At 34.2% G+C, this 22,739-nt stretch overlaps 4 protein-coding genes across 6 annotated transcripts; 2 read left to right on the top strand and 2 right to left on the bottom strand.

Moving 5' to 3' along the window:
- Positions 1-4,703: 4,703 nt before the first annotated feature.
- Positions 4,704-9,279, bottom strand: LOC111806501. Of its 2 annotated transcripts, none has more exons than XM_023691855.1 (11): positions 8,684-9,279; positions 8,480-8,593; positions 7,866-7,966; positions 7,571-7,642; positions 7,050-7,131; positions 6,877-6,957; positions 6,686-6,724; positions 6,442-6,507; positions 5,756-5,905; positions 5,247-5,375; positions 4,704-5,107 (listed from the first exon to the last, which is right to left on the bottom strand). In XM_023691855.1, exons 1-11 carry the CDS (start codon positions 8,915-8,917, stop codon positions 5,081-5,083), a joined length of 1,095 nt encoding a protein of 364 aa, XP_023547623.1. In that variant the 5' UTR covers positions 8,918-9,279; the 3' UTR covers positions 4,704-5,080. The 2 variants fall into 2 exon arrangements, with proteins under 2 accessions (XP_023547623.1, XP_023547615.1); XM_023691847.1 differs by having other exon boundaries at positions 8,480-8,596.
- A 992-nt stretch (positions 9,280-10,271) lies between these two features.
- Positions 10,272-12,199, top strand: LOC111807148 (sirohydrochlorin ferrochelatase, chloroplastic-like). 2 transcript variants are annotated; one of them, XR_002816915.1, is made up of 7 exons: positions 10,272-10,408; positions 10,490-10,713; positions 10,784-10,845; positions 10,920-11,030; positions 11,110-11,202; positions 11,350-11,533; positions 11,955-12,199. XR_002816915.1 is itself a non-coding variant. In XM_023692739.1 (6 exons), exons 1-6 carry the CDS (start codon positions 10,368-10,370, stop codon positions 11,449-11,451), a joined length of 633 nt encoding a protein of 210 aa, XP_023548507.1. In that variant the 5' UTR covers positions 10,272-10,367; the 3' UTR covers positions 11,452-11,584. The 2 variants fall into 2 exon arrangements, 1 of the variants encoding a protein (XP_023548507.1); XM_023692739.1 differs by lacking the exon at positions 11,955-12,199 and having other exon boundaries at positions 11,350-11,584.
- Positions 11,585-13,486, bottom strand: LOC111807138 (chaperone protein dnaJ C76, chloroplastic-like). Its single transcript, XM_023692722.1, has 6 exons — positions 13,301-13,486; positions 12,977-13,139; positions 12,717-12,909; positions 12,195-12,301; positions 11,924-12,125; positions 11,585-11,857 (listed from the first exon to the last, which is right to left on the bottom strand). Exons 1-6 carry the CDS (start codon positions 13,390-13,392, stop codon positions 11,730-11,732), a joined length of 885 nt encoding a protein of 294 aa, XP_023548490.1. The 5' UTR covers positions 13,393-13,486; the 3' UTR covers positions 11,585-11,729.
- Positions 13,487-13,745: 259 nt separating this feature from the next.
- On the top strand, positions 13,746-22,687 carry LOC111790984 (DExH-box ATP-dependent RNA helicase DExH17). The gene is made up of 28 exons (XM_023672140.1): positions 13,746-13,961; positions 14,426-14,546; positions 15,140-15,320; positions 15,635-15,796; positions 16,050-16,287; positions 16,377-16,413; positions 16,499-16,545; positions 16,744-16,781; positions 16,895-16,916; positions 17,031-17,243; positions 17,336-17,492; positions 17,607-17,658; positions 17,873-17,944; positions 18,091-18,140; positions 18,219-18,336; positions 18,427-18,490; positions 18,605-18,688; positions 18,775-18,900; positions 18,990-19,186; positions 19,267-19,455; positions 19,551-19,802; positions 19,875-19,924; positions 20,125-20,142; positions 20,452-20,534; positions 20,631-20,829; positions 20,993-21,030; positions 21,127-21,459; positions 21,837-22,687. Exons 2-28 carry the CDS (start codon positions 14,479-14,481, stop codon positions 22,205-22,207), a joined length of 3,459 nt encoding a protein of 1,152 aa, XP_023527908.1. The 5' UTR covers positions 13,746-13,961; positions 14,426-14,478; the 3' UTR covers positions 22,208-22,687.
- Positions 22,688-22,739: the final 52 nt, after the last annotated feature.

Genomic DNA, 22,739 nt, shown 5'->3' on the forward strand with positions numbered 1-22,739 from the left:
AAAAAAAAAAAAAAAATAAAAAAAAAAAAAAAAAAAAAAAAAAAAAAAAAAGTGAAATGATGATACTATGAACAGATTATAGTTAGAATAGAAAATTGTGCTTTTACTTTTTATTTTTCATATTTAAAAAAAAAAAAATAATAGAGAGAATAATGTGAGAGAGAGAGGAGTATTGGATGGATGCATCGCTTTCAAGTTTCATTTTGGAGGTTGGCAGGTAGTGATTCTGTTTTCCAGCTTTTTTGGGATTATACGGTGTCGTTTAATTGAACACTACAGACAATTCCTCATGTCGGAAAGGCATTAAGAGTGACCAAAAATCAAAAGACAGTGGAAGAGAAACAGAGTCTGCCTGTGGGTTTTGTTCTGTTTAATGGTTCGCTTTTTTTGATCCCTTGTTCGGCTTGTAAATGACGAGTTTAAAACGTTATAACCTAATAAATTTATGTTCGGATTAAAAATCTGGCATTAGAGAGTCGTTGGAGTAGTAGCTGGAAATGGACAACGACAATGGTCATTGAAGATAGGTGGTAGACTATAGTGTAAGATCTCATATCAGTTTGTGGAAACTTTTTCTTAATAGACACATTTTAAAACCATGATGGGTTAAAGTAGTTTGCTTAGACTCTTACAGATAATCACTAGAGATGGGCAACGTCTAAGTGGGCATGGACGGTGGACGTTGACGACCACCATGATAAACGTGAAGGTAGAGTGTGAGAGTATCTTGATCATTTTTCTAAAATTTGGTATAAAAAATAAGCTCTGAACGTCAGGCACCCACTTGACACGTATAGACGTGTCTTAATAGTTTCTTTTCTTGGAAATACATTGGTAAGTGTAGATGTAGCAGTCTCACACGACATCGCCAGCTCTAATCATGCTCGGATACACTTCATCTATTCCAATCATTTTCAACCAAAATCACACACACAACCAGTGTGACTAAGCAATTTAATGAAATCATAAAAAAACCTTAATTTAAGTAATCGAGCATGTGACATCAAAGTAAAGAAAAGGTACATACATCTAAATAAGAGTTATTCTAATAATTTTCGACTAACGTTCGTATAATTTTTTTTATACATAATTAGAATTAAATTATATTAGCGTATCATATGATCTCAATTTATAAAAGTTGTGCTTAAATGACCGGTTCTTTTTAACGTCATAATTATAAACGAACTCTCGAGATCATTGACCAATGCCTTAGCAAACGGCTACGGCATCTTTTTCCACCTTCCTAAAGTAATTGCTTTTTCATCTTCACATTGTTCTAACTAAATCAATCAATGCCCTCAATCTGTTTCAACAAAGTCTCCAATCAAACCTTNAAAAAAAAAAAAAAAAAAAAAACGCGTAGAATTTATAAAATTTAATTATCTAAACTTTTTAATTTTGGAGATTACTCTTTTTAAGAACATAATTTGAATGACTAATTAATTTTTGCTTTTTTTTGTATTATAATTACACTTTTAAAATTTTAATTTAATTAATTCACCTCTAAAATTTGAGTTAAATCGGATTTGATATATTTTATAATTATAAAGGAGTGATGGGTCGAATTAAATTTAAATTTAAATTTTTTATATCTCAACGAATAATTAATATTTTCATATCTGATAAAACTCTCGTAAATAATTAACTTGTCTGGGACGAAGACTTTTGAAAGTGATAGGAGTGGATCACATAAGATAGACCGGTCAAATATTTTAATATACTTTTTGTTTTAATTTTAAAATTTAAAATTTAAAATTATAAAAAAGAAGGGTGTGGATTTGGAAAGAATCTTGCTTTCTGAGCAATGTTTTGTTCTTTATTCCCTACCTCTCTCTTTACTTGCTTTTTTTTATTTTTATTTTTTTTATTTTATTTTATTTTTTTTTTGGGTAATTTCATGGAGAATCTAATTCCTTGTTGCAAGTGATGCCTTAATGTAAGAAAAAGTGAGGCATAAAATTATTTTCTTCCGATTTTGTTCTCTCCCTATTTTTAATATTCCACGTCAGCTTAGGAGTTTAATTAGATTCTTAATTACTTTTTAACCTCTTTAAACCAATAATATAAATGAGTTTATGGAATACAATTCCACTTTTTTATATTACTTTACAATATTTCATTTTTTAAAGGCTTTTAAGTCTAATTAATTAAGAGTTAATATTTATACAAAATTAACTAATTAATTAAAAATATATATTATTAATTACGGATGGGCTTTTTTTTCAAGTAGGCCCATAATTCAAGCCCATACCAAAGCAGCTNTCTTTTTTTTTTTTTTTTTTTTTTGGTTTTATATTTTAGATGTTAATTTTATAATGATTTATTATTTAAATAAAATAAAATATTAGTTAGTATATTATTCACTGAATTATACGAATAATTATCCTCAATTTATGCGATTAAAACGAAATAATAACCCAATTAAAAAAATCTAAAAACAAAAAAAAGAAAAATTGTGAACTGAAACTTCCGTGATTGATCTGATAGACGAACATGACTCTCCAATGCTATGATATTGTCCACTTTGAATGTAAGTTCTCATCGCTTTGCTTTTGGACTTCCGAAAAGGCCTCACCCGAGTGGAAAGAATAAACTCATGATTATTCTCTAAATTAGCTGAATCGTTTCGATTAATTTAAAATGAATTATATAATATGTCGGCAATATTGTATTTGAGTGTTCCTAAATTTAAATAAATAATAATAATACTTTGTTAAAGAACATATATATATATATTTAAAAAAAAATAAGTTCCATATTATTCATGATTTTGGCCAAACAATTGAGGGAGTTCCCTAACATATTTGGTAAGGGGGTGATGATGTAATTTTGTCATATTATTAGATTTGAAATCTATATTTAAATTTTTTTTTTTATTTTAATGTCACATCACTTTTCAAATCATTTCATTCATGTATGTAATTGACAACAAAGAGAAAAAGTACGGGTGAAACACCCCATGTCTAAGACTCAGATCAGGATTAGAAATTCAGATTCGGTACCTGATGGCCCCGACGTTCCCTTACATTCCCTGCAACATGATCTTATTACCTACTCATCGTTTCTTAAGAGTAAAGATCATCCTCACAAACCAACATGAGTCATTCCCGCATAGTTTGTCCTCACTCACATGCATCTCAGAAAAATTCATAAGAGGTCACATAATATAGAATTGATCTAAGTAAAACACGCTTAACTATGAAGTTTCTATAGTTAAGTTATTGAAAAGGAAGGTGCACCTTGTAAGTATAGGAGGTAACTTTCATTTCCTTAAAGTTTTTATTAGTCATCCTATTCTCGGGATCGCTCTCATTCAGATGTGGTCTCAGTTTATTCATGTACTTCTCATTTACTCGGGTGTGANTTGGTCAATGATTTAATGTGGGTAGAGAATGCAATTATACAACAAAAGAATTTTAAAATTTATAAAGAGATGACAAGTATGGGAAAATGCATTATTAGAAAGAAAAGTAGAGGTGAGAAGAGAAAATGAAATTCAATAATTCAAATAAATTTCAACAAACATGAAAGAGGGCATATGGGTCCATGGAATTAAGTATTGAACAGAAAATATTCCTAAAAAAAAAAAAGAGAATAGGAAAAATTAAGTGAATTTGGAGAGACCTCTTCTCCAAACTGAATCGACACATTAACTAACTCACAATATTTGGTAACGTTATTCATTGTTTTTATTCAATTATAAATTTTCTTTTTCCTAAAATTTCACTATTTTTTTTTAATTAATGATTTGATAACTATTTAATTTTGTGTTTTTGCATTTTTTTTGGGGGGTTCATTTTTCACATTATTTCCCTTCCATTGCCTTTTCTTTTCTCACATTCACATANAAAAAAAAAAAAAAAAAAAAAAAAAAAAAAAAAAAAAAAAAAAAAAAAAAAAAAGAATTCTAACTTTTTTTACTTCATATATTTTTTTTATGTGAGTCATGAAATATAAATCGACAATTTTCGTTATTCCCAAATATATCATATGCTTTTTCTTCGTTCTTGTTAGGTTTAATTTGCAATACATAGACCTATCAAATTCTTAATTAAATTATGTCGTTTTATTTTTTTTGTTCTAGAAAAGAATTAATGTATTTTATCAAATTCTTAATTAAATTATGACCTAAGAATTAATGTCTTTTTTTTTTAGTATTTTGGACCTCTTTTTGTGTCCCATTGGTTTTTTCTTGACAAATTTGTCTAAAACTAAAGAAGATTAAAAAAATCCATTTGGTTGATTTTCCTATTCACACAAATTCTTTCAAATGCAACACACTTCTTGTTAGGGGTGAAGTGTGCCGTTTTTACAGTTGACTGGTCTTCTTCCTACCAACTTTATCGTGTTTATAAGTTTAGTTTCTAAATTTTGAAATTAATTGGCATGCAAAATGGACAAGAAACTTTCTTATTCACTCAAATCCTGAGGATTTGAAAAAACTGTCTTGATAACTTTTGTAATCATAGATCGCTAAACTTTTAATTTTGTATCTAATAGAAAATAGTATGGTAAATAATAATGAAGCTACACAGGATTCATAGCATGGAAAGACAAATGGGTCATTCAGTTCTATCTCACTAAATATTTACCACCTAAAAGCATCTCTGAACGTGAAGATTATGAAGAAATGAAGAAAGACTGAAAATTATTAATTACTCTAATAACCATCATTCTTGATTAAGGCATGACGCTGAGCTTCTAAATCAAACCATAGCTTGAATCCAATGGACATAGATATCTAATAAACTATACATCACATTATAGTTTCAAACTCTTAATGTTCAGAAAACAGAATTCCTGATTTTGGGTCATCCTAAACTCCTACTGCTCTTAGTTCTCTAGAAGTTAGTTCCATGCACAACAAAGTGAATAAAAACAATTCTCTATCACTCTCATTTATTTTCTGTATAAAAAAAATTGACAATATACACCATGGTAATTGTAAACACACACCTCTATATCGAGAAATTATTCAGCGCGACTGCTAATGCCAGCCTTTCCCTTTATCTACAGGGAGTTTGTATTTTCTGCATAATTGTAGCGGGTTCCTGACTGAGACTTGGTGCCTTTACAAATGTTACTGAGGCTTTACTACCTGCGCAGACTGTCAAAATATGAAAGTAGAGAGGCTTGTAAGAATTGAAAGTATGCAAAGGAAAAAAAGAGATCAGCATATGGGCTACCAGTTCAATGGTTTTCAAGCATTTTAGTTCCAAGGAGATATGGAGAGAGGCAAAACTCACCATATTAAGAAGGCGGAGGGCAGCGGGACGGGTGAACTTCCTCGCAAAAAGGAAACATGTGGATGGTTTTCCCTTACTGGTGCACCATTCTCTTCGATATTCAGTTTCGTAGTAGATATTATCAATACCCTGCACAAGACGAATGTTCTTTAACCAATGAAAAGGTCAACTGAAAAGATGAGCAGAATACTCAGTTTCAGTTGCTGACTGAACGAATAATAAATCAGATTCAACTTTCATTTGTATTAAGGAGTAAAGTGAAGAATCGCATCCTTATCAGTGTGTTACAGAGGAACCTAAGGGAATGGGGAGAATAGTTGGTAAATACAGTTAAAAGAATTTTCGTTCTTTAAAACCTTGAGCGAGTGGTTCAATGATTTACAAAAGATGAGGAAATTGCCCATTAACACAGTATTGGATGCAATATTTGGAAGTTCCACTTTACTAGGGAGGTGCAAAATGGAGCTAACCACTCAATTAAAACGTGGTATGAACAAAAAATAAAGCACCTTTATAGATTGTATAAGATCAAGAGTAGCATCTGAAAATTTGTATGTTACAGGATGCCAATTACGACGTTCATGGTCTCTGGAGTGTGAGAGATCCCATGCTGAATATGTAAGTGATCTTCGTGTGAGTTCTTCTTCAAGCCCTTCTTGCTGAATCATTAAAAATAAATGATTAGTAATCTGACCAACAAATTTATACATATAATGGCGTTTTATTATGTGAATTGTGTAAAATCTTGACTGCATAGGCAATTGTTGTTCAAGAAAGTTTCACGTGGATTTCTTTTCATTATCTGCTAGAAACTCATAGTTTATGTCGAAATTTGAAAGTTAGGATCACAGGATTCATTACCACGCGAATAAGTTTTAATACAAAGCTGCATTTTCAGATTATTAGCAAACAAGAAGTGTTCCAAGTTTCCAGCAATGATGTCAATGTTCAGAAGTATAACGCTCAACTATTATATTACATGAAATAATATGCATAAAAGCTAATGGGATTAAAATCAACCAGAAGAATGATCGAATTAAAGCCAGTTTGTGGAAAAAGAGTGCATGCAATGGTAAAACAAAGGATCATTGCATGCTTATAGAATGTTCGATTTTCTATTCCTCTATAGATAATCAGCCAAGTTTTTCTAGAAATAGAAATAGCTTTAATATATTGAAATGGTTGAAAATCATACGGCCAATAAAGTCTGAACATAATGTTCATCAGGTATGCAATTGTGTTCCTTGGATCCATCGCTAGGCTGCACAACAATGTATTCAAGACATTAGTATAGCAAGTTAAGCAGTCTAAATTAGCACTAGTTCCTTTATTTTAAATCTAATGTCTATATAATACATGCCATGATTATATTGTTAATGTGAGGCCCAATAACATTTGCGAAATGATAACAAGAAACTGCTTATGATTGAAATTCTTACAAATGGGTGATCCCGCCAAAACTCTGGTAGTGATTTCCTCTGCATAACCATCAAACATTCAGCTGAATAATTAATACTATTCCTGAATTGTAATAAAAGGGACATGGAAATATATACAACAAAATGAAAACAAGTGACCATAGAAGTGAACACATATCAAAGGATGATAAAACTGCGGCAAGATTACTTGCCTTGCAATGCTGTTGAAACATTGGAAAGACTGTATTGTCCTTCACTACAACCTCTGCATGCTTCCTAGTCAATACAACCCACTACAAGAGGATAATGAAGGTCATTTGTAGTCTGCAGAAATTACAAGAAAAAAATTATATGATTTAATTGGGTTATTAGATAGAATGATTACCTGAGACCCTTTTCTCCAGTTGCGAACAGGAATTACCGGATCCATTTTAGGATTGTAACGCCCTTCTTTTGTATCAGCAAAACTGGTTCAACCATTTACTAGTTAAACATATTTACCACCCAAAGCTATAAAACTTTGACAACATACACGATGACATGTTTAAAGTCCATAAGCTAGAATATATCAAAATTTGGATGATTCACAATACAAAAACTGGTAGATTAGCTTCTTTGTAGTCTGCAATCTGTATAGGATAAAACACAACATAATTATTGTCGAAACTTCAATGTCCAATAGAAAACAACACTTCGATATTTTCAACATGCCTTCCAACTTTAGAATCACTAGGAGAATTATGGTCGTTGGATTCAGAACCAATTAACTATAGTTGTAGGAGACATTTTCACAAGAATGCTGTTTATATTTTAGATAGCGTTAGATGAGGATGAAAAAGGGTTGAGCAAGAAAGACCATTAATGCAGAAATAGCGCTATAATGTATGTATAAATTAGTCCGTTTACCTGTCCACAAAACTAGTTGAAGTAGACATGACGTAGTCATATGTGTAGCTGAAGTTGTATAATGGTATGCAGCTGAGAAAAGATCAATTAACTGAAACATTGTAAGGATTGACTAATCCCATTAAAACAACCTTTAAAATATTTTGGAAAGAAAATATAACACATTAAATCTTCCTTCACTCAATTATTAAAAAATATATCTTAAATCATTACTAAATGCACTCAAAACTTTTATGAATTGAAGGACAAAATGACAGCGTAAGAGGATACACAGGCTAACCATATCAAGTCTCACCTGTCAGAAAGAAAAATAAATCGTTGATTTGAAGTATCGGTAAGTGCATGTCTAAGCAAGATACGTTCTGCCTCAATCATACTTGCCTCGCCCCAGTCTACCTGATATACAAAACATTAGCATCAAGATAAACACACAAATGGAAATGAACTTTGCAGTGAAGCAACACAAACGACTAAATGAAATTTCCTTATCCTCATTGATGTAATATATTTACGTATACTTTAAAGGGAAGGCCAAAGAAGCTCGATAACCCTCTAAACATTTTTATTTGTGCACAAATAAATGCAAAGCGCTGTAGAACAATGCATTTTGGTATTCCGGGAAAGAAAAACAGGCTGAGGTAGAAGTAAGTCTTCAATTGTATCGCATTTCATGAGATGTAGTTTTCGAGCAAATGATTGACTATTACTCCTTATGATGAAATTCCTTTGATGCTCTTGCCGGGATCTTCGGTAAGCAGCAAAGGCACAAACAAGTAACAACTACATATACTTGAGAAATTATATACATATATATTAGCCACTAAATTAGGACTCGCACCCCAATTACTCTACCTATAGTATCAACTTGTTGACAATTTGAATTTCTCATTCCATCATAAGAATTGTTACCTGTATACTACCGTTAACTTGACGATTCAAAAAATAGATCGATCTTGTCGTCGCCTTGTTAAACAAAAATCCTGGTCTCGAATGAACGAAGATCGAAAACTTATTCTCCCCTTCCTGCTAAAAATGTATACTAACTTCATTACGCAGTNAAAAAAGAAGCCAATAAACATCCATAACTATTTAGCACGATACCAAAAACACTACCTGAAAAAACGCATCCCAAACTATGTCCAATGGAAGCCGGTTCCGAGCTATGAACAGAAACGCGATTTTTGGTTCCTGCACCGCTTGAGGACGCAACGACGCCAACATCATAACCCGACCATACTGAGACTGCATTATAACTAAGCTCCCAAAGCAAAATACAAGCAATAGAGCAAGAGCGAGCTTCCTTTTCCATTTGAAGAGCGCCTTCCGCTGCCCAACCTTCTGCTTCATGAGGCTTCCTCTCCTGTTCAGCCAAATTTCTCCACCATTTCAAGCACGGAAGAAAAAGCAGGACATCAACAAGCTCTTCGCGATATGTATCATCGTTTCTCCCATTGAAACCCAGCGCGATCCATCGACAGGGTGAAGCAAATTTTTGGATCGTACGAGCAGCAAAAACTCGAATTAAGTGGAAATTGTTAGCAAATTGAAACAGAAAATTGCGTGGTAGTGCGGGTAATAGAGATCGAGATGCTTGAGAAGAGAAAGAATACTCGTGAAAGCAGAGTTTTCTCCGGCGGCAGCGTGGGAACGGGAAAGTAGAGAGAGAGAGAGTAACTTCAGTTTAGGTGCTTTGTGTAGGCAGTTTAGTTTCCTCCATTAAATTCTAGTTTGGTTTAGTATTTATTTATATATGCTCATCTTTGCGTGCAAAGCTGGATATTCCCTTCCTTTCTAATTCTATATTTCCAATTTGCTCTTTTTTTTTTTTTGGGTGAAACTTAGAATTTTATTCTTTCATAAATAGTCAATAATTAAATTATAAGGGCTAATTATAATACTAATTAATTTAATTTATCATTTAGCTATAAAATTATTATATACCTAGGTTAACCGTTAAATGTTAAAATATATTATGAGACTTAACTTTATTATTTAAATTGTCAACATCAAATAATACATTCATTTTTAAAGAGAAAAATGTAAAATTCTTTTTTATACCTTTATTAAAAATTATCTTAGGAACAAAGTAATGAAGTTGATTTTTTACACTAATTTATATTTCTTATTTCATAATTTTGTGTTAGATGTTTATTTATAATATCAAAAAAAAAAAAATATAGTTAAATTACTATAATTTTAAGTTTCAGCATTCATCATAACACGTCATAAATATTATTCATATTACTTATAGTTTGTTCAAATTATTGAAATTAAATTTGTACTTAAACAAAAAAAAACATATATTTAATTTAAAATGAGAGGAGTAGAAATGGAAAGAAAATGATGGAAAGCCAAACTTAGAATTGTAGGAAAAATAGAACATGGGAGTTTCTTGTGAAAAAAAAAAAATAATTATGAAATCTTGAAGCACACTCTTTTTAATTATAATCTTTCATAAATAAGGGTTAGTAGTATTTTAAAATCCAAGCAACCCAACTGCTACTGATTGTGTTGCAATTTTTGGAAGTAATATAATTAATATCTCTATGTCAAAACTTTATAAGTTTCAATATTATCATTTGTGTAGTAATTAGTTGAAATGTTATGACTTAAAAGAATACATTTTTTGATTGAAAGGTAGTTTTAAAATATTGAAGTTATTAGTGTAAAAGTTTAATTAAATAAATATCTTTTTATAATCAGCCTCAGAATTATAATTCTTTTATAGGCCAAACCATCCAAGTAGATTTCCGGACGACGTCGTTTGCAGGGACAGTCCTTCCAAGATTCAGAAACCATGAGATCGTTATCCATCACTCCTCAAATCACTGTGAAGAGGTCTGCAAAATCTTCCCTCTAATTTTGCCCTTTTCAATTTGCTTAATCTGCCTCTAATGGCCGTTCGTTTCGCCATTGAAGTTTCTCGTCCGGCGACACTAGAAGACGAACATACACAATCAGCACATCTCAGAAATCTGCCATTCCTATCGGACGGCACTTGAGATTCGGAAATTCCACCTCGCGATTCCGCATGAGTGTCGATAATGGAGGCTCGAGTCGGAGCCGAGATCGGATTGGTGCTGGAGATGCAGTCATTATCGTCGACCATGGCTCCCGGCGGCAGGAATCTAACCTCATGCTGAGTAAGTTAGGGTTTTGGAACTTGGGTGAGATTAGAAATTCTACGCAATCTAATTTCATTGTGAATTTCAGATGAGTTCGTTGCTATGTTTAGGGATAACACTGGTTACCCTATTGTGGAGCCTGCTCACATGGTATGTTCTTCTTAACTGCATTTTTCTTGTGGGGCTGTAATGAATTCTCTTTTACTTTGCTCTAAAAACCACAGGAGCTGGCTAAACCTTCGATAAGAGATGCATTCAAATCGTGCGTTGAACAAGGGGCCAATCGCATCATCATAAGCCCGTTCTTCCTCTTCCCCGGTCGACATTGGCAACAGGTAACTTGCGTAAGGCAGTTGATTTGATGAAATGACTCTTTCAGTAAGTGGATTGATAGCAATGGCTGGAATTTTGTAGGATATTCCTTCCTTAACAGCTGAGGCAGCAAAGGACCACCCAGGAATATCATACATAGTAACTGCTCCTCTTGGTCTTCATGAAAAGCTTGTGGTAGGAATTTCTCAAGTAGATTTCTTTTCCCAGTATAGTGAAGAAACNAAAAAAAAAAAAAAAAAAAAAAAAAAAAAAAAAAAAAAAAAAAAAAAAAGACTGTATTTGTTAGTATTGAAATGTGAGGTGTTCTGTTTGCACTGGCAGGATGTTGTGAATGATAGAATGAATCACTGCTTGAGTCATGCTGCTGGAGTTGCAGATGAATGTGAAGTTTGTGCTGGAACAGGCAAATGCAGATTTAATTAATGAGTCTATGAAAGTAGGGACTTGGGATGAAACGACGTAGTTTCGTTTCGAGTGAACGTGTTCGGTGGTGAGGATTGGATGGGTTTGTATATCAGTGACTACTGAAGGCTTTAGAATCTATCTTTGTTTGGTATCTAAGTTTGTAAGCTTGATCTTCATTCTATTTTCACAAATGACTACAATATGCACAATAATATTAGTTCTCAGAAAGGTTTTGAGAACAGTTTTCCAAACAAACTATTGGATATAGTGATTGAAATTCATAGCTTTTCATGAATCTACCTGTGTGTCCCAAAAACTTGTTTTACCCAATTCCAAATTCCATTGATCTTCTCCATCTGTATTTTCATGCTCGCATTAGCTCGAGCCTCTGCTTGAGCTGGGGTTTCTTCAACCGTTTCCTTTCCTGTAAATCTTCACATAAGTGATCGAATTGAACTAAAAGCCAGTTGAGAATAGCTTCATAACTCACCAAATTTTGTGTCCTGTTTCTGTCGTTTCAGCTGCTGGGTGAAGGCTTTGGCCGCCATGAAGACATTGGCCGGAATTTCCCAGCCGCCTCCAAACACGCCATATTCTTCCTTGGGCAGTGGCTGCATCAGATACTCCAACACAGCCAGTTCCTCCTTTTCTACCCAATATATGCAATTTACGGGACATGATTCCACTGAAACCTGTAAGAATGAAGCGAAGCTGTTTAGTGTTCTTTTTCTACTCGTAATTTACATTTTCCCCCGTTTTACCTGAATTTTCTGATCATTGTCTCCATACTGAACCTTAACTCGTGCACGACCAAGAGTCTCGTCCATGGTGAATGTATTACTTGCATGGTGTACACATTCCCTGCAACCTGTGAGAAATTATGCAAGCTTCTCATCTTCATATTTGAAAGTGGTTTCAGATAAATAATAACGAGTTCCAATCCTTTTTACTATTTCTTATCCATGTAACTTGGCGAGTTTAAGTCGAACTAGTGATGAATCTAAGCTAAAAAGATCGTGTTCTAAGTCAACATTCACAAAAATTTTAGACATCAAGAAACTCGAGTACAACAATAAGAACATCCAAATCCAATCATAATCATGCGTATATGTCGCCACAAAATCAAACTGCATAATCGACAAAAGTCTCTCCAGGCTTCGAGATCTTTTCGCAATACTGCATAATCGACAAAAGTCTCTCCAGGCTTCGAGATCTTTTCGCAATATTGTTACTTGGCAGAGTTCATTAACAAAATGAATAGTAAAGGATGAACACAACCATACCAATGCAGGCGTTTCCGTCCACAAACAAAGCCTGAGATCGCAGAGGTCCTTTCCAGGAGCTGTAACCTAATCCAGGGTTATAATTCCCAAATCTCACCCTCGTCTCACCCATGGAAGAATCATATTCCTTCCTTTGATCCTCTCTCATCAGAACTCGATAAGCCTCGTTCAATCTCAACGTACGCTCGTGGCCCTGGCAATTTTAAAAAAATCATCAGAAGGTAGTTTGTTTACAATGAATTCTGGTACAAATGAACAACCTCTTGGCCTGCAATATCCGGATGAAATTTCTTCTGTAACTTTCTGTAAGCTTCTTTGATTTCTTTAGCATTTGAATCTGCAGAAACTCCAAGCAGCTCGTAATAGTTCGTCTGGTTCGCTCTTTCTCTTGCGCTGCATCTAATCGCCGTCCATCTCGGCTTCCTTCAGGCCAAAATTGTTCGTCAGAAGTATTATATAGAAGAAAATTGGAGCCGCAAAGCTCGTCAAATGTAAAAGATCTCTTCCACTCCAAAATAAAAGACTAAAAAGATGAAGAAGATAGAACTCTTGACAATATGATCGATCTCTGTAAAGAAAATTACCTTATGATATGCTTAGGTTCATTAGGATGCGCAAAAGATGAAGAAGCCATTGGCACCGAGCGTTGAATAGATGGAACAATGGAGATGGCCATGAGGACGAATGAAACTGCAACTTCGCCGCCAATCGACAGTCCAGTGGAGGAATGAAGATCAAAGAGTACGAAATGGATGAGATATTTCTCGGGATTCGAGATATTTCTGAAGTGCCACCAAGTCGCTTTTATATTGGAAAATTATTTCCGCCTTTAGCGGAATATTCTCTTCCGTGAGTATCTCAATTTTTGTTTTATTCTNAAAAAAAAAAAAAAAAAAAAAAAAAAAAAAAAAAAAAAAAAAAAAAAATCAATCAAATTTATACTATAAATAATTTTAATAAAATTTATATTCTAATGCCATAAAAAGAAAAGAAAAACAATGCCATAAAAAATGGATTTCTAAGCGCCGCGGCCTCCAAATTCCCGCCATTTCAACTTGGGTGCATATAAATATGCGGTGCAAATTTCATTTTTCATCGCCAAGTATTCTATATGTTATCTCGCTTCAGTTGAATTCTGTGTTCGTTTTCATTCTTGCCGTCGCTTAGGAAGGCTTCACTCGCGTTCACGATCTGAATATCGAGGCTTCAATTCAGAATCTGTTCGTTCAACTGCCAAGAGAAGAGGTGCACATACAATGGAATGCTAGTTTTATCATTGATTATGCCTGATCACAATGTTACGAAGCATTTCTGATAAGGTTTTTATCTCGGGACAAGTTCGGTATCACATCGTTTTTAATTCGGTTATATTACAAAAGTGTGCATTAAATTTTTCTGGAGATTCTCGAAGGATTTCGTGAAGGACGGTTCTGCATTTGAGCTTGCCGGTGATGATTTAATTGCTAAATTTGGATGCCTATGCTTGATTGAGCATTTGTGTTCTTTGTATTTCTTGTTCTATGACATTGTATTTGTTTTTTAAGACTTCTCCGTCTGGATATCTGAATGTGTGTGGTCGGGATTGACACTAACGATCGTGCAAATGTCAACTTCTTCTTCATAAAGTTTAAACAATTCGTATTCATTTAATTATCTGCTTGTTAATTGTGCAGTTCTTACTACTGATTATAATGTTTTTCTTGCATCAGTATCAATCAAGCTCGATTATTCTACATCAGTGTCCAGAAGTCCGAACGCGATCATGGACTCATATTCACTGAAATCCGTATCAGATTTACCCGCACCACTTCGCTCGACTTTTAGTTTTAGGTAACAAGCCAATTCTGTAGAAATTTTAGCTCTAGTATTTTTAGACACTACAGTAATCGCAATTATGATTTTTCCATGATTGATTTCAAACTGAACAAGCGTCTAAAATTGAAAGATATGTATACTTCTAAATTTTTGAATATCTCTGTAAATCTTGTATTTGTTAGACTTATTCGTATTTTGTCTATTGCATCTCATCTTTAGTCGTTTGCTTCTTGTAATAGAATGAGCTGATCCTCGCTTTCTATCAATCTTCTTAGCAGCATCTGTTGTGTGATTGAGCCTGTATTTACTTTCTCATTATTTCTCATGGAGACTGTCACGAGAATTTGTTGCAAAACTAGTGGTAAGGAAAAGAAAAATTAGAGACTAGTGATGAGGAAATTCCAAGTTGGAGAAAAAATCGACCATCTTAACTTCTTAATTGATGTACAATTGACGCTTTTTTAATTCTAAGGATGCGATATAAAATCGAAATTTGAAATTTAAGGATACAGCTCACTCGACTATTTCCTCTTATATAAGCTGTCCTCTCCGACTCAAGTTGTAGACTAAGCTAATCCATTTTCTCACTTAGTAGTCTCTACGTTCAGGTACTTCAATTCATTACAGAGTGAATGTTTTCCTGTTTGTTTCAACTCCGATTCGAACATGGTCATTTCAGCCCCTACTGGGAGTGGTAAAACTGTACTGTTTGAGCTTTGCATTTTGAGGCTTCTTTCAAAATTTATTGCCGAGGGGAAGTTCATCCACGAAAAGGGAACTCTAAAAAGCGTAAGTCTCCCATGCAATTATGCCATCGGACAGATGTAAAAAGAGTGCTAAATTTATTCATGTAGTAATATTGGAGAGCATTGCATTATGTTTATACAATTCATATGCATGCATCGTTTCTCTTCAACAATTTATTCCAAGTTTAATTTCTCCTTCTCTCTTTTATTCTGTGTGCATATCCCATATACATATACACAAAGATGCAACTATTATTTGCATCACGTTTTAAAACATAATTGAGAGGGAAAATTACAATTTTATGTGCATCCGATATTACATTACATGGTTTCCATCTTCCTTTTACATTTATGCAGATATATATTGCCCCATCTAAGGCTTTAGTACAGGAGAAGCTCCGTGATTGGAATCAGAAATTTGGTTCTTGGGGGGTCAGCTGTTTGGAGCTAACAGGAGATAATGAAACTTACAATATGAAACATATACAAGAAGCTGACATTATTCTAACAACGCCTGAGGTCAGGACTTTAAACGCAGAACCCTTATTTCATGTATCAATGCTCATACAAAGTTAAGTCCACATGCAATTGAATGCTAATAACACTATTAGTCACACAATTCTCGTAAGTTTATTATTTCCATGTCAATCGTTACTTTCAAGAGAGTGATGCTTCTTGCCTAACATGATTTCTCCAAGCTGCATTGGTTTCACTGTTAGCAGTACTTTTCTGAATGGCTAAATACCAACTCCTTTTATTTTTTGCATTGAAGAAATTTGATGCAGTAACTCGGTATCACATAAAGGATGGTGGTTTAGGCTTTTTCAGTGACATAGCCCTTGTACTTATTGATGAAGTTCATCTTTTGAATGATCCACGTGGAGCAGCCTTGGAAGCCATAGTTAGTAGAATTAAAATGATTTCTCGCAACCCTGAAATGAAATCCAGTCCTCTCTCTCATGTTCGTTTCTTAGCTGTATCTGCTACAATCCCAAACATTGGGGATCTTGGTAAATTTACTTTAGTTTGTTATTACTAGTTTTACTCGCCTAAAAGTGAGTGAACTTCCAAATTTTATGATCGATTTAAACCATTGCAGCAGAATGGCTTAACGTCCCTGTTCAAGGAGTCAAAAGGTATGCTTTTCGTATGATATAACAGGCACCAAGTATTTTCATTGCAGGATCAAGCAGATTTCATATAGTTTTCAATGCTCATCAGGTTCGGAGAAGAAATGAGGCCTGTTAAGTTAACCAGCAAAGTATTTGGTAATTGATGTCTGAAATTACCAGTTCTGTGGTTTGCTTCTTTGTCTGATGCAGTCTACTATTTTATAAATGTAGAATGCAAGTACGAATTGTGATGGTTAAGTGCTTATGGTAAATGGGAATACGAATAAGTGTGAAGTATATGACACATTTTGTATTTTTTGCTGTTCTACTCTTAATTATGTAATCCTTCTGCAGGCTATGCCCCTGCTAAAAATGATTTCATGTTTGAGAAGGTATTTGATCGAAATTCAACATAGAATAGATTGTTTTCAAGAAATCACAACCAGCACAAAATATGTTTGGAATTATCTAACAGTTCCCAACTTTATTTCATTGTGTATTACAGCGCCTTCAGAACTACATTTTTGGTCAGTGGAACCATGAATTGTATTTTGCTTTACCAATATTATTTTATTTGCTTCAGTTTTCGCCCTTCTAGTATTGTCATACTGAGAAATGTAGATGTTCAAATGAGTTCGCAGATGTTCTCATGCAATATTCAAAAGGAAAATCTGCATTAGTGTTTTGCTCAACTAGAAAAGGAGCGCAAGAAGCAGCTCAACGGCTCTCGCAAACAGCAATGACCTTTGGTTATTCAAATCCTTTTATTAAAAGCAAGGAACAGCTGGAAAGGTTACGAGAAGCTTCACTATCATGCAGTGATAAGCAAATGCAATCTAATATTCTTTATGGTGGTAGAAGGCCGACTTCTTTTTTTAATGCACTCATATCATCCTGCATTTATTGCAAAGCTCGTATTGTTGAAATAAACATCTCACGTTGACAGTTGGGTATCACAATGGTGGGCTTTGCTTGAAGGATCGCAATCTCATTGAAAGCCTTTTTCTCAAGGGTGATATTCGAGTTATTTGCACTACAAATACTCTTGCTCATGGAATCAACTTGCCAGCACATACAGTAATAATAAAATCAACTCAGCACTTGTATGTTCTGCACCTCTTTCTATTCTACTTGTTTTGGGGATTCTAGAAGAAAAACATGCAAGAAAGTTAACTGAAATCTTCTGACCCACACATCTAATTTCTACCTTAATGCAGTAACAAGGAGAAGGGCCTTTACATGGAATATGACCGTTCCACAATACTACAGGTTCTTCATTGTCACAATATCCTTTCATCCCGGGCTATGTTTTCACGTTTTGTTGTGATTCAAAATGTAAGTTGGGTGTCTTTCTGAAATCCGGTGGAATGAACAGAAAAGTCCCGCAATCTACCCAACATATAAGAATGGATATTTCGTAATTTCTATCTTTCTGGAAATTGTCTTATGGTCCCACATATCTGGTCTGCTTTGTTATACGCAGATGTGCGGGAGGGCAGGTCGGCCTCCATTCGATGATACGGGAATTGTCATAATCATGACAAGAAGAGACACAGTAATGCCACGATATCTAAGCTTCATTTCTCTAATTTTCTTTGTTTACTTGGAAGTTTACAGAATTTATTGGTTTAAGCATTGTTTTTTTTTCTTATTGCTATACGAAATAGTTTTCAACAATACCATTTTCATTTTTTATCCCAGGTCCATTTGTATGAGAATCTCCTAAATGGATGTGAAACTGTGGAATCGCAGTATGTATTTAATTCAGTGCACTTGTTACATCGGAACACTTCAAATGTTTTGTTTTACATATGCTTTTCCAACTTTAGACTGCTTTCGTGTGTGACGGAGCATTTAACTGCGGAGATAGTTCAAATGACCATCTCAGATATAGTAAAGGCAATTGAATGGATGAAGTGTTCGTATTTATACGTAAGAATGAAAAAGGTGTGTACGTTTTGTCATGCTATCCTCTTGATTATATAGTCCAGATATTTTTGTTTTCATCTTAACTGGTTTTTTTTATTTGCAAGCTAGAATCCGCAGAAATATGCTATCAGGAATGGAATTTCTTATCACAATACGGAGAAGCACATGGAAGGTACTATCACATTCTCTATGATATAAATTTGTTTAAATTGTTAAAGTAATTTTTTGCACTTAACCCCTCATGAGCTCTTTTTAGAAACTATAATCTATGATATTTTATGATCAGACATTTGCATTGAGAAAGTGAATGAATTATCTCGACATCAGATGATTTGGATGGATGAAGATGGCTTCCTCTTGAAGCCACTAGGTACACTTTAGGGAGTAATGACATCAACTATTTTCTACTATTTAATGAAATGAAAATTCCTGATTTCCTTTCTTTTCGGTAAGCAGATCCCGGGAGGTTGATGACAAAATATTATTTGAAGTTTGATACCATGAAACACATTATGCATGCCCCTGAAAATTGCAGTCTAGAGGAGGCGCTACATATCATTTGCCATGCCGAGGAAATCGCTTGTATGTTCCTTTGACCTTTTACCTTAAGAATATTGCTGGTTGTTTAGAATTCAGCTGAAGGAGGCTATAAACAATTTGGGGAACTGAAGGGATTCAGCTTAGGCGCACTGAGAAGAAGCTTCTTAATGATGTAAACAATGATAAAGATGGGAGGCTGCGTTTTCACATTCTTGGTGAAAAGGGGAAGAAGAAAAAACGTATACAGACGAGAGAAGAAAAAATATTTATTTTAGCAAACGATTGCTTGACTGGTGATCCTTCAATTCACGATTTATCCCTCAGTCAGGTTCATTTTCTCATAAAGCAAACGGCTTTTAAATCATATTGTCCTTGAAAAAAGTCATTACAACCGGTATCCTTGCACAGGACATGAATTCTATTTGCTCAAATGGATGCAGAATTGCCAAATGCATGAAAGAATATTTTGTATACAGAAAGAACTATACAGGAACCTTCAGCTCAATGCTTCTAGCAAAATCTCTATATCAAAAACTCTGGGATGACAGTCCATTTTTGCTCAAACAACTACCTGGAATTGGAATGGTGACTGCAAAGGTTTTTACTTCATCTTTTATTGCTTTCTGAAAAATGTTTATTAGGTTGTAGGTGAAACTCCCTCGTGAGAGAATCCTTTCAATTGTTCTTTTCAGGCGTTGCATTCTATGGGAATCAAATCATTTGAGGCACTTGCTGAAGCGGATCCGAGGAAAATAGAGATAGTCACAGGCAGAAAGTACCCATTTGGGAATCATATCAAGGAGTCATTATCATCCTTACCACCGGAAGTGGACCTGAAGCTCGAGGAAGCTGAATGCGGTAGACAAGGGAAGGCCAAGCTCATCGTAACATTAACAAGATTGCCCCAGTCTTACCGACCAAATAAACGACATTACGCTGAAATGGTTTGTTGACTTAAATATCTGTCTATTTTTCACTAGGAGTTGACTGTTGCAACAGAGAACTCTGTCTTGCAGATTGTTGGCTTAGAAGAAGATAACCACATTCTCTTTCATGAAAAAATAAGGTGATTACTTTTGAAACTTTGATGTATAAATTTAAGAAAAAGACTGGGCGTGGATTTAATCGAGAAAAAGGATGGAGTTTCGAGCTTTGGATATTTATAAATTTAACTACTTTTTTGGGTATGTTTAAACTTATCGTGTTTGATTTCATTGTTCCAAATTACCCTACTCTGTTTAACTAGATTTCTTTTTGGTGCAGCAGAGTAGATGAATTCTCCAGGTACTCGAGACTAATCTTTTTGTAGCTCATTAACCAACAAAGTTTTCTTATGTGTCATATAAGTCATGAGTCCATTGTATTAAGATTCAGAGGCATCAAATGGTGAGTTTACATTGAGCTTATTTTGAGCGTTGCTATTTCTTTCCTAATTCCATAAGGTTATTGAGAGGGCAAACATTTCCTTACCCCATATGAATTTTTGTTGGGGAAAAGTCAACCTTTTTGTTCAAATATATCGAACTTGACCAGAAAATAGTAACTATAGCATCAATACAACCTTATCTTACTACTATTTTGCTCTTTCTGCAGCCCTTACAGTGCAGTTGTTCTTGTCTCACATCCTCAACAAGGAAAGTTGACGATTAAAGCTGACCTTATTTTTGATGAATACAGTAAGAATCTATGCCGTTTCAAAAGTTCATAGACCCTCTTGCATGGACAAAATTCCTAGTTCCCTTGGATAGACTTTTAAGAGTTTCTTCACGTAGTTGGCATTGATCTCCACCGAAAACTTCAACTAATGGAACGAAATTCAAACGCGAGAAGCAAATGGGGAAGAATGCCGCCGTCCTCCTTTCCTCCACCAGAGGAAGTATACATCATAGACAATGACAGTGAACCTCTACCACAAGCTGCAGTAAAAGAGCCTCCCAAATCTGGCGACTCGAACTCGTTACTAGATTCCATGTGAGTGATCTTCTCCTAGATCCCTGAACTCTTCAAGAACTGAATAGGAGACCTTGAAATCTGTATCTTAATTTGAGTGTTTAAAAAGTATACAACGATGAGTTTGGAGTACGTAAATTTAGTAATCTATTTAATACTTTTTGCTCCTAACAAAACTTTTCAGGCCGAGTTTCAACCTCCTAGATGAAGAGTTTGAGGACGGTACGTAAATTCCTGAGAGTCAGAGCGCAACTCATGTGCTTTGTATCAAATTCCTCTCCTTGATTTCTTTCTGAAAGTAACTTAAAATTATTGCAGCCGAGCCTGCAACTGGCAACGACGAAGATGAATGCAAAATCATCACTGAACGAACTGTATTTGACCACATACGTAAGAAAGCCAAAAGCTTCCCTGTGTTGGCTGCTTCAAAAAATAGTGCTTATTCACCAGCACCAGAGACATATAGTTTCACTAGAAACACGCAGCCGCTAGAATTCCAGGTTGAAGCTTTGGAAGAGAAACAGAGAAATGAACTTTCCCCACATACTAAAGTGGAGTCGTTTTCAGGCTTCAGAGAGGAAGTTGGAAATGAATTTCCGACTCTACAAAACCACTTCCCCTCTGGACCACATTTCATGGATGACGAAAAAGGTACGTATCTATTTGGCTCAAAAGTAAGCTTGAATGAAAGTTTTATTTGGGTCAAAAATTTATTTAACTTTCTATTGATACTCCCAATTTAACATTCTAAGTTTCAATGTAGTTTAAATCTACGGCTAAAGTTTACCTCTAATCTTCATTGTAAAAGTGCTCATGTAGATCTCTAGATATTGAATGAGATTACATTATATTTTTAATCTATTAGACATACAATTTAGTTGAGTATAGAAATAAAACTGATAATTTAACACATTTTTATGATAGCTTGGATGGTGTATATTGGATCAAGAATGCCTTTTCAGCCCATCTCCAATTTATTCATATACTTTGTTATAGACATATTCTAACGATTGCCAAAAAAATTTCAGGGGAAATGGGTCTCCAGACAGAAGAAAGTGAAATCATCATAACGGAGGAAACCATATTTGATGATATAATAAGAAAAGGTAACAGTTTTCCTGTAGTATCCCAAATTTGTGTGAATACACCAGGTGCATACAGCAAATTGAATCGGGCTTCAGATGCAGAAGTGGCATCCATGCAAATGCTGTCTTTTGATATCTCCATGGTGAAGGAAAACAAGCGGCCACGTCCAGCGAGCCCTAATATCAGCAACACCTGGAACCACCAGAGCCCACCTGTAGAAACCAAAAAGAACTGCTGCTCGCTAGAAACTGCCACCGAGACCAGGGAAGTAGATCCTTTCGTTGGATTTAAGAGCGTTTTTTCTTTCCTTTGACTCCTTTCTTATCTTAACACCGATTCATTCTTTTATTTTCCTTCTTGCTTGATCGTATATGGAGAGTTGTGTCATTTCCTAGATGCATTTCTTTAAATTGTTTCGGAATAATCTTTTAAAATTTAGGAAAAATACCAATTTTTACCGCCATATTTGTTTGTTGTATCTTTTTACCACAAAGTTTGTTTTCATTAATTTTTTCTTAGAACTTAAAATAGGCATTTCAATTTTAAATCCAAACTTGAAAAAATATTGAACTTGTCCCAATATTCCTATATATTTTCCTACAACAATTGGTAAGGATTTGAAAGACCTATTGAGTTACATATTGTGAGTTCTTGCAAAATTGTTGAAGAGTTAATTTGTGCATTAATCAACCTTAAATTTATTGAAATTAATGAATTACTAAGAATTTCACATTACTTTTTGGTAAATAAGTAATAAATTATTGAAAATTTAATAGATGGTAGAGGTTTAAAAGGTTCATTACTAAAATGGTTAATTATCGTTTATTATAAAATAAAAACAATTA

Source organism: Cucurbita pepo, chromosome LG01 (assembly GCF_002806865.2).
Source record: "Cucurbita pepo subsp. pepo cultivar mu-cu-16 chromosome LG01, ASM280686v2, whole genome shotgun sequence".
Classification (NCBI taxonomy): domain Eukaryota; kingdom Viridiplantae; phylum Streptophyta; class Magnoliopsida; order Cucurbitales; family Cucurbitaceae; genus Cucurbita; species Cucurbita pepo.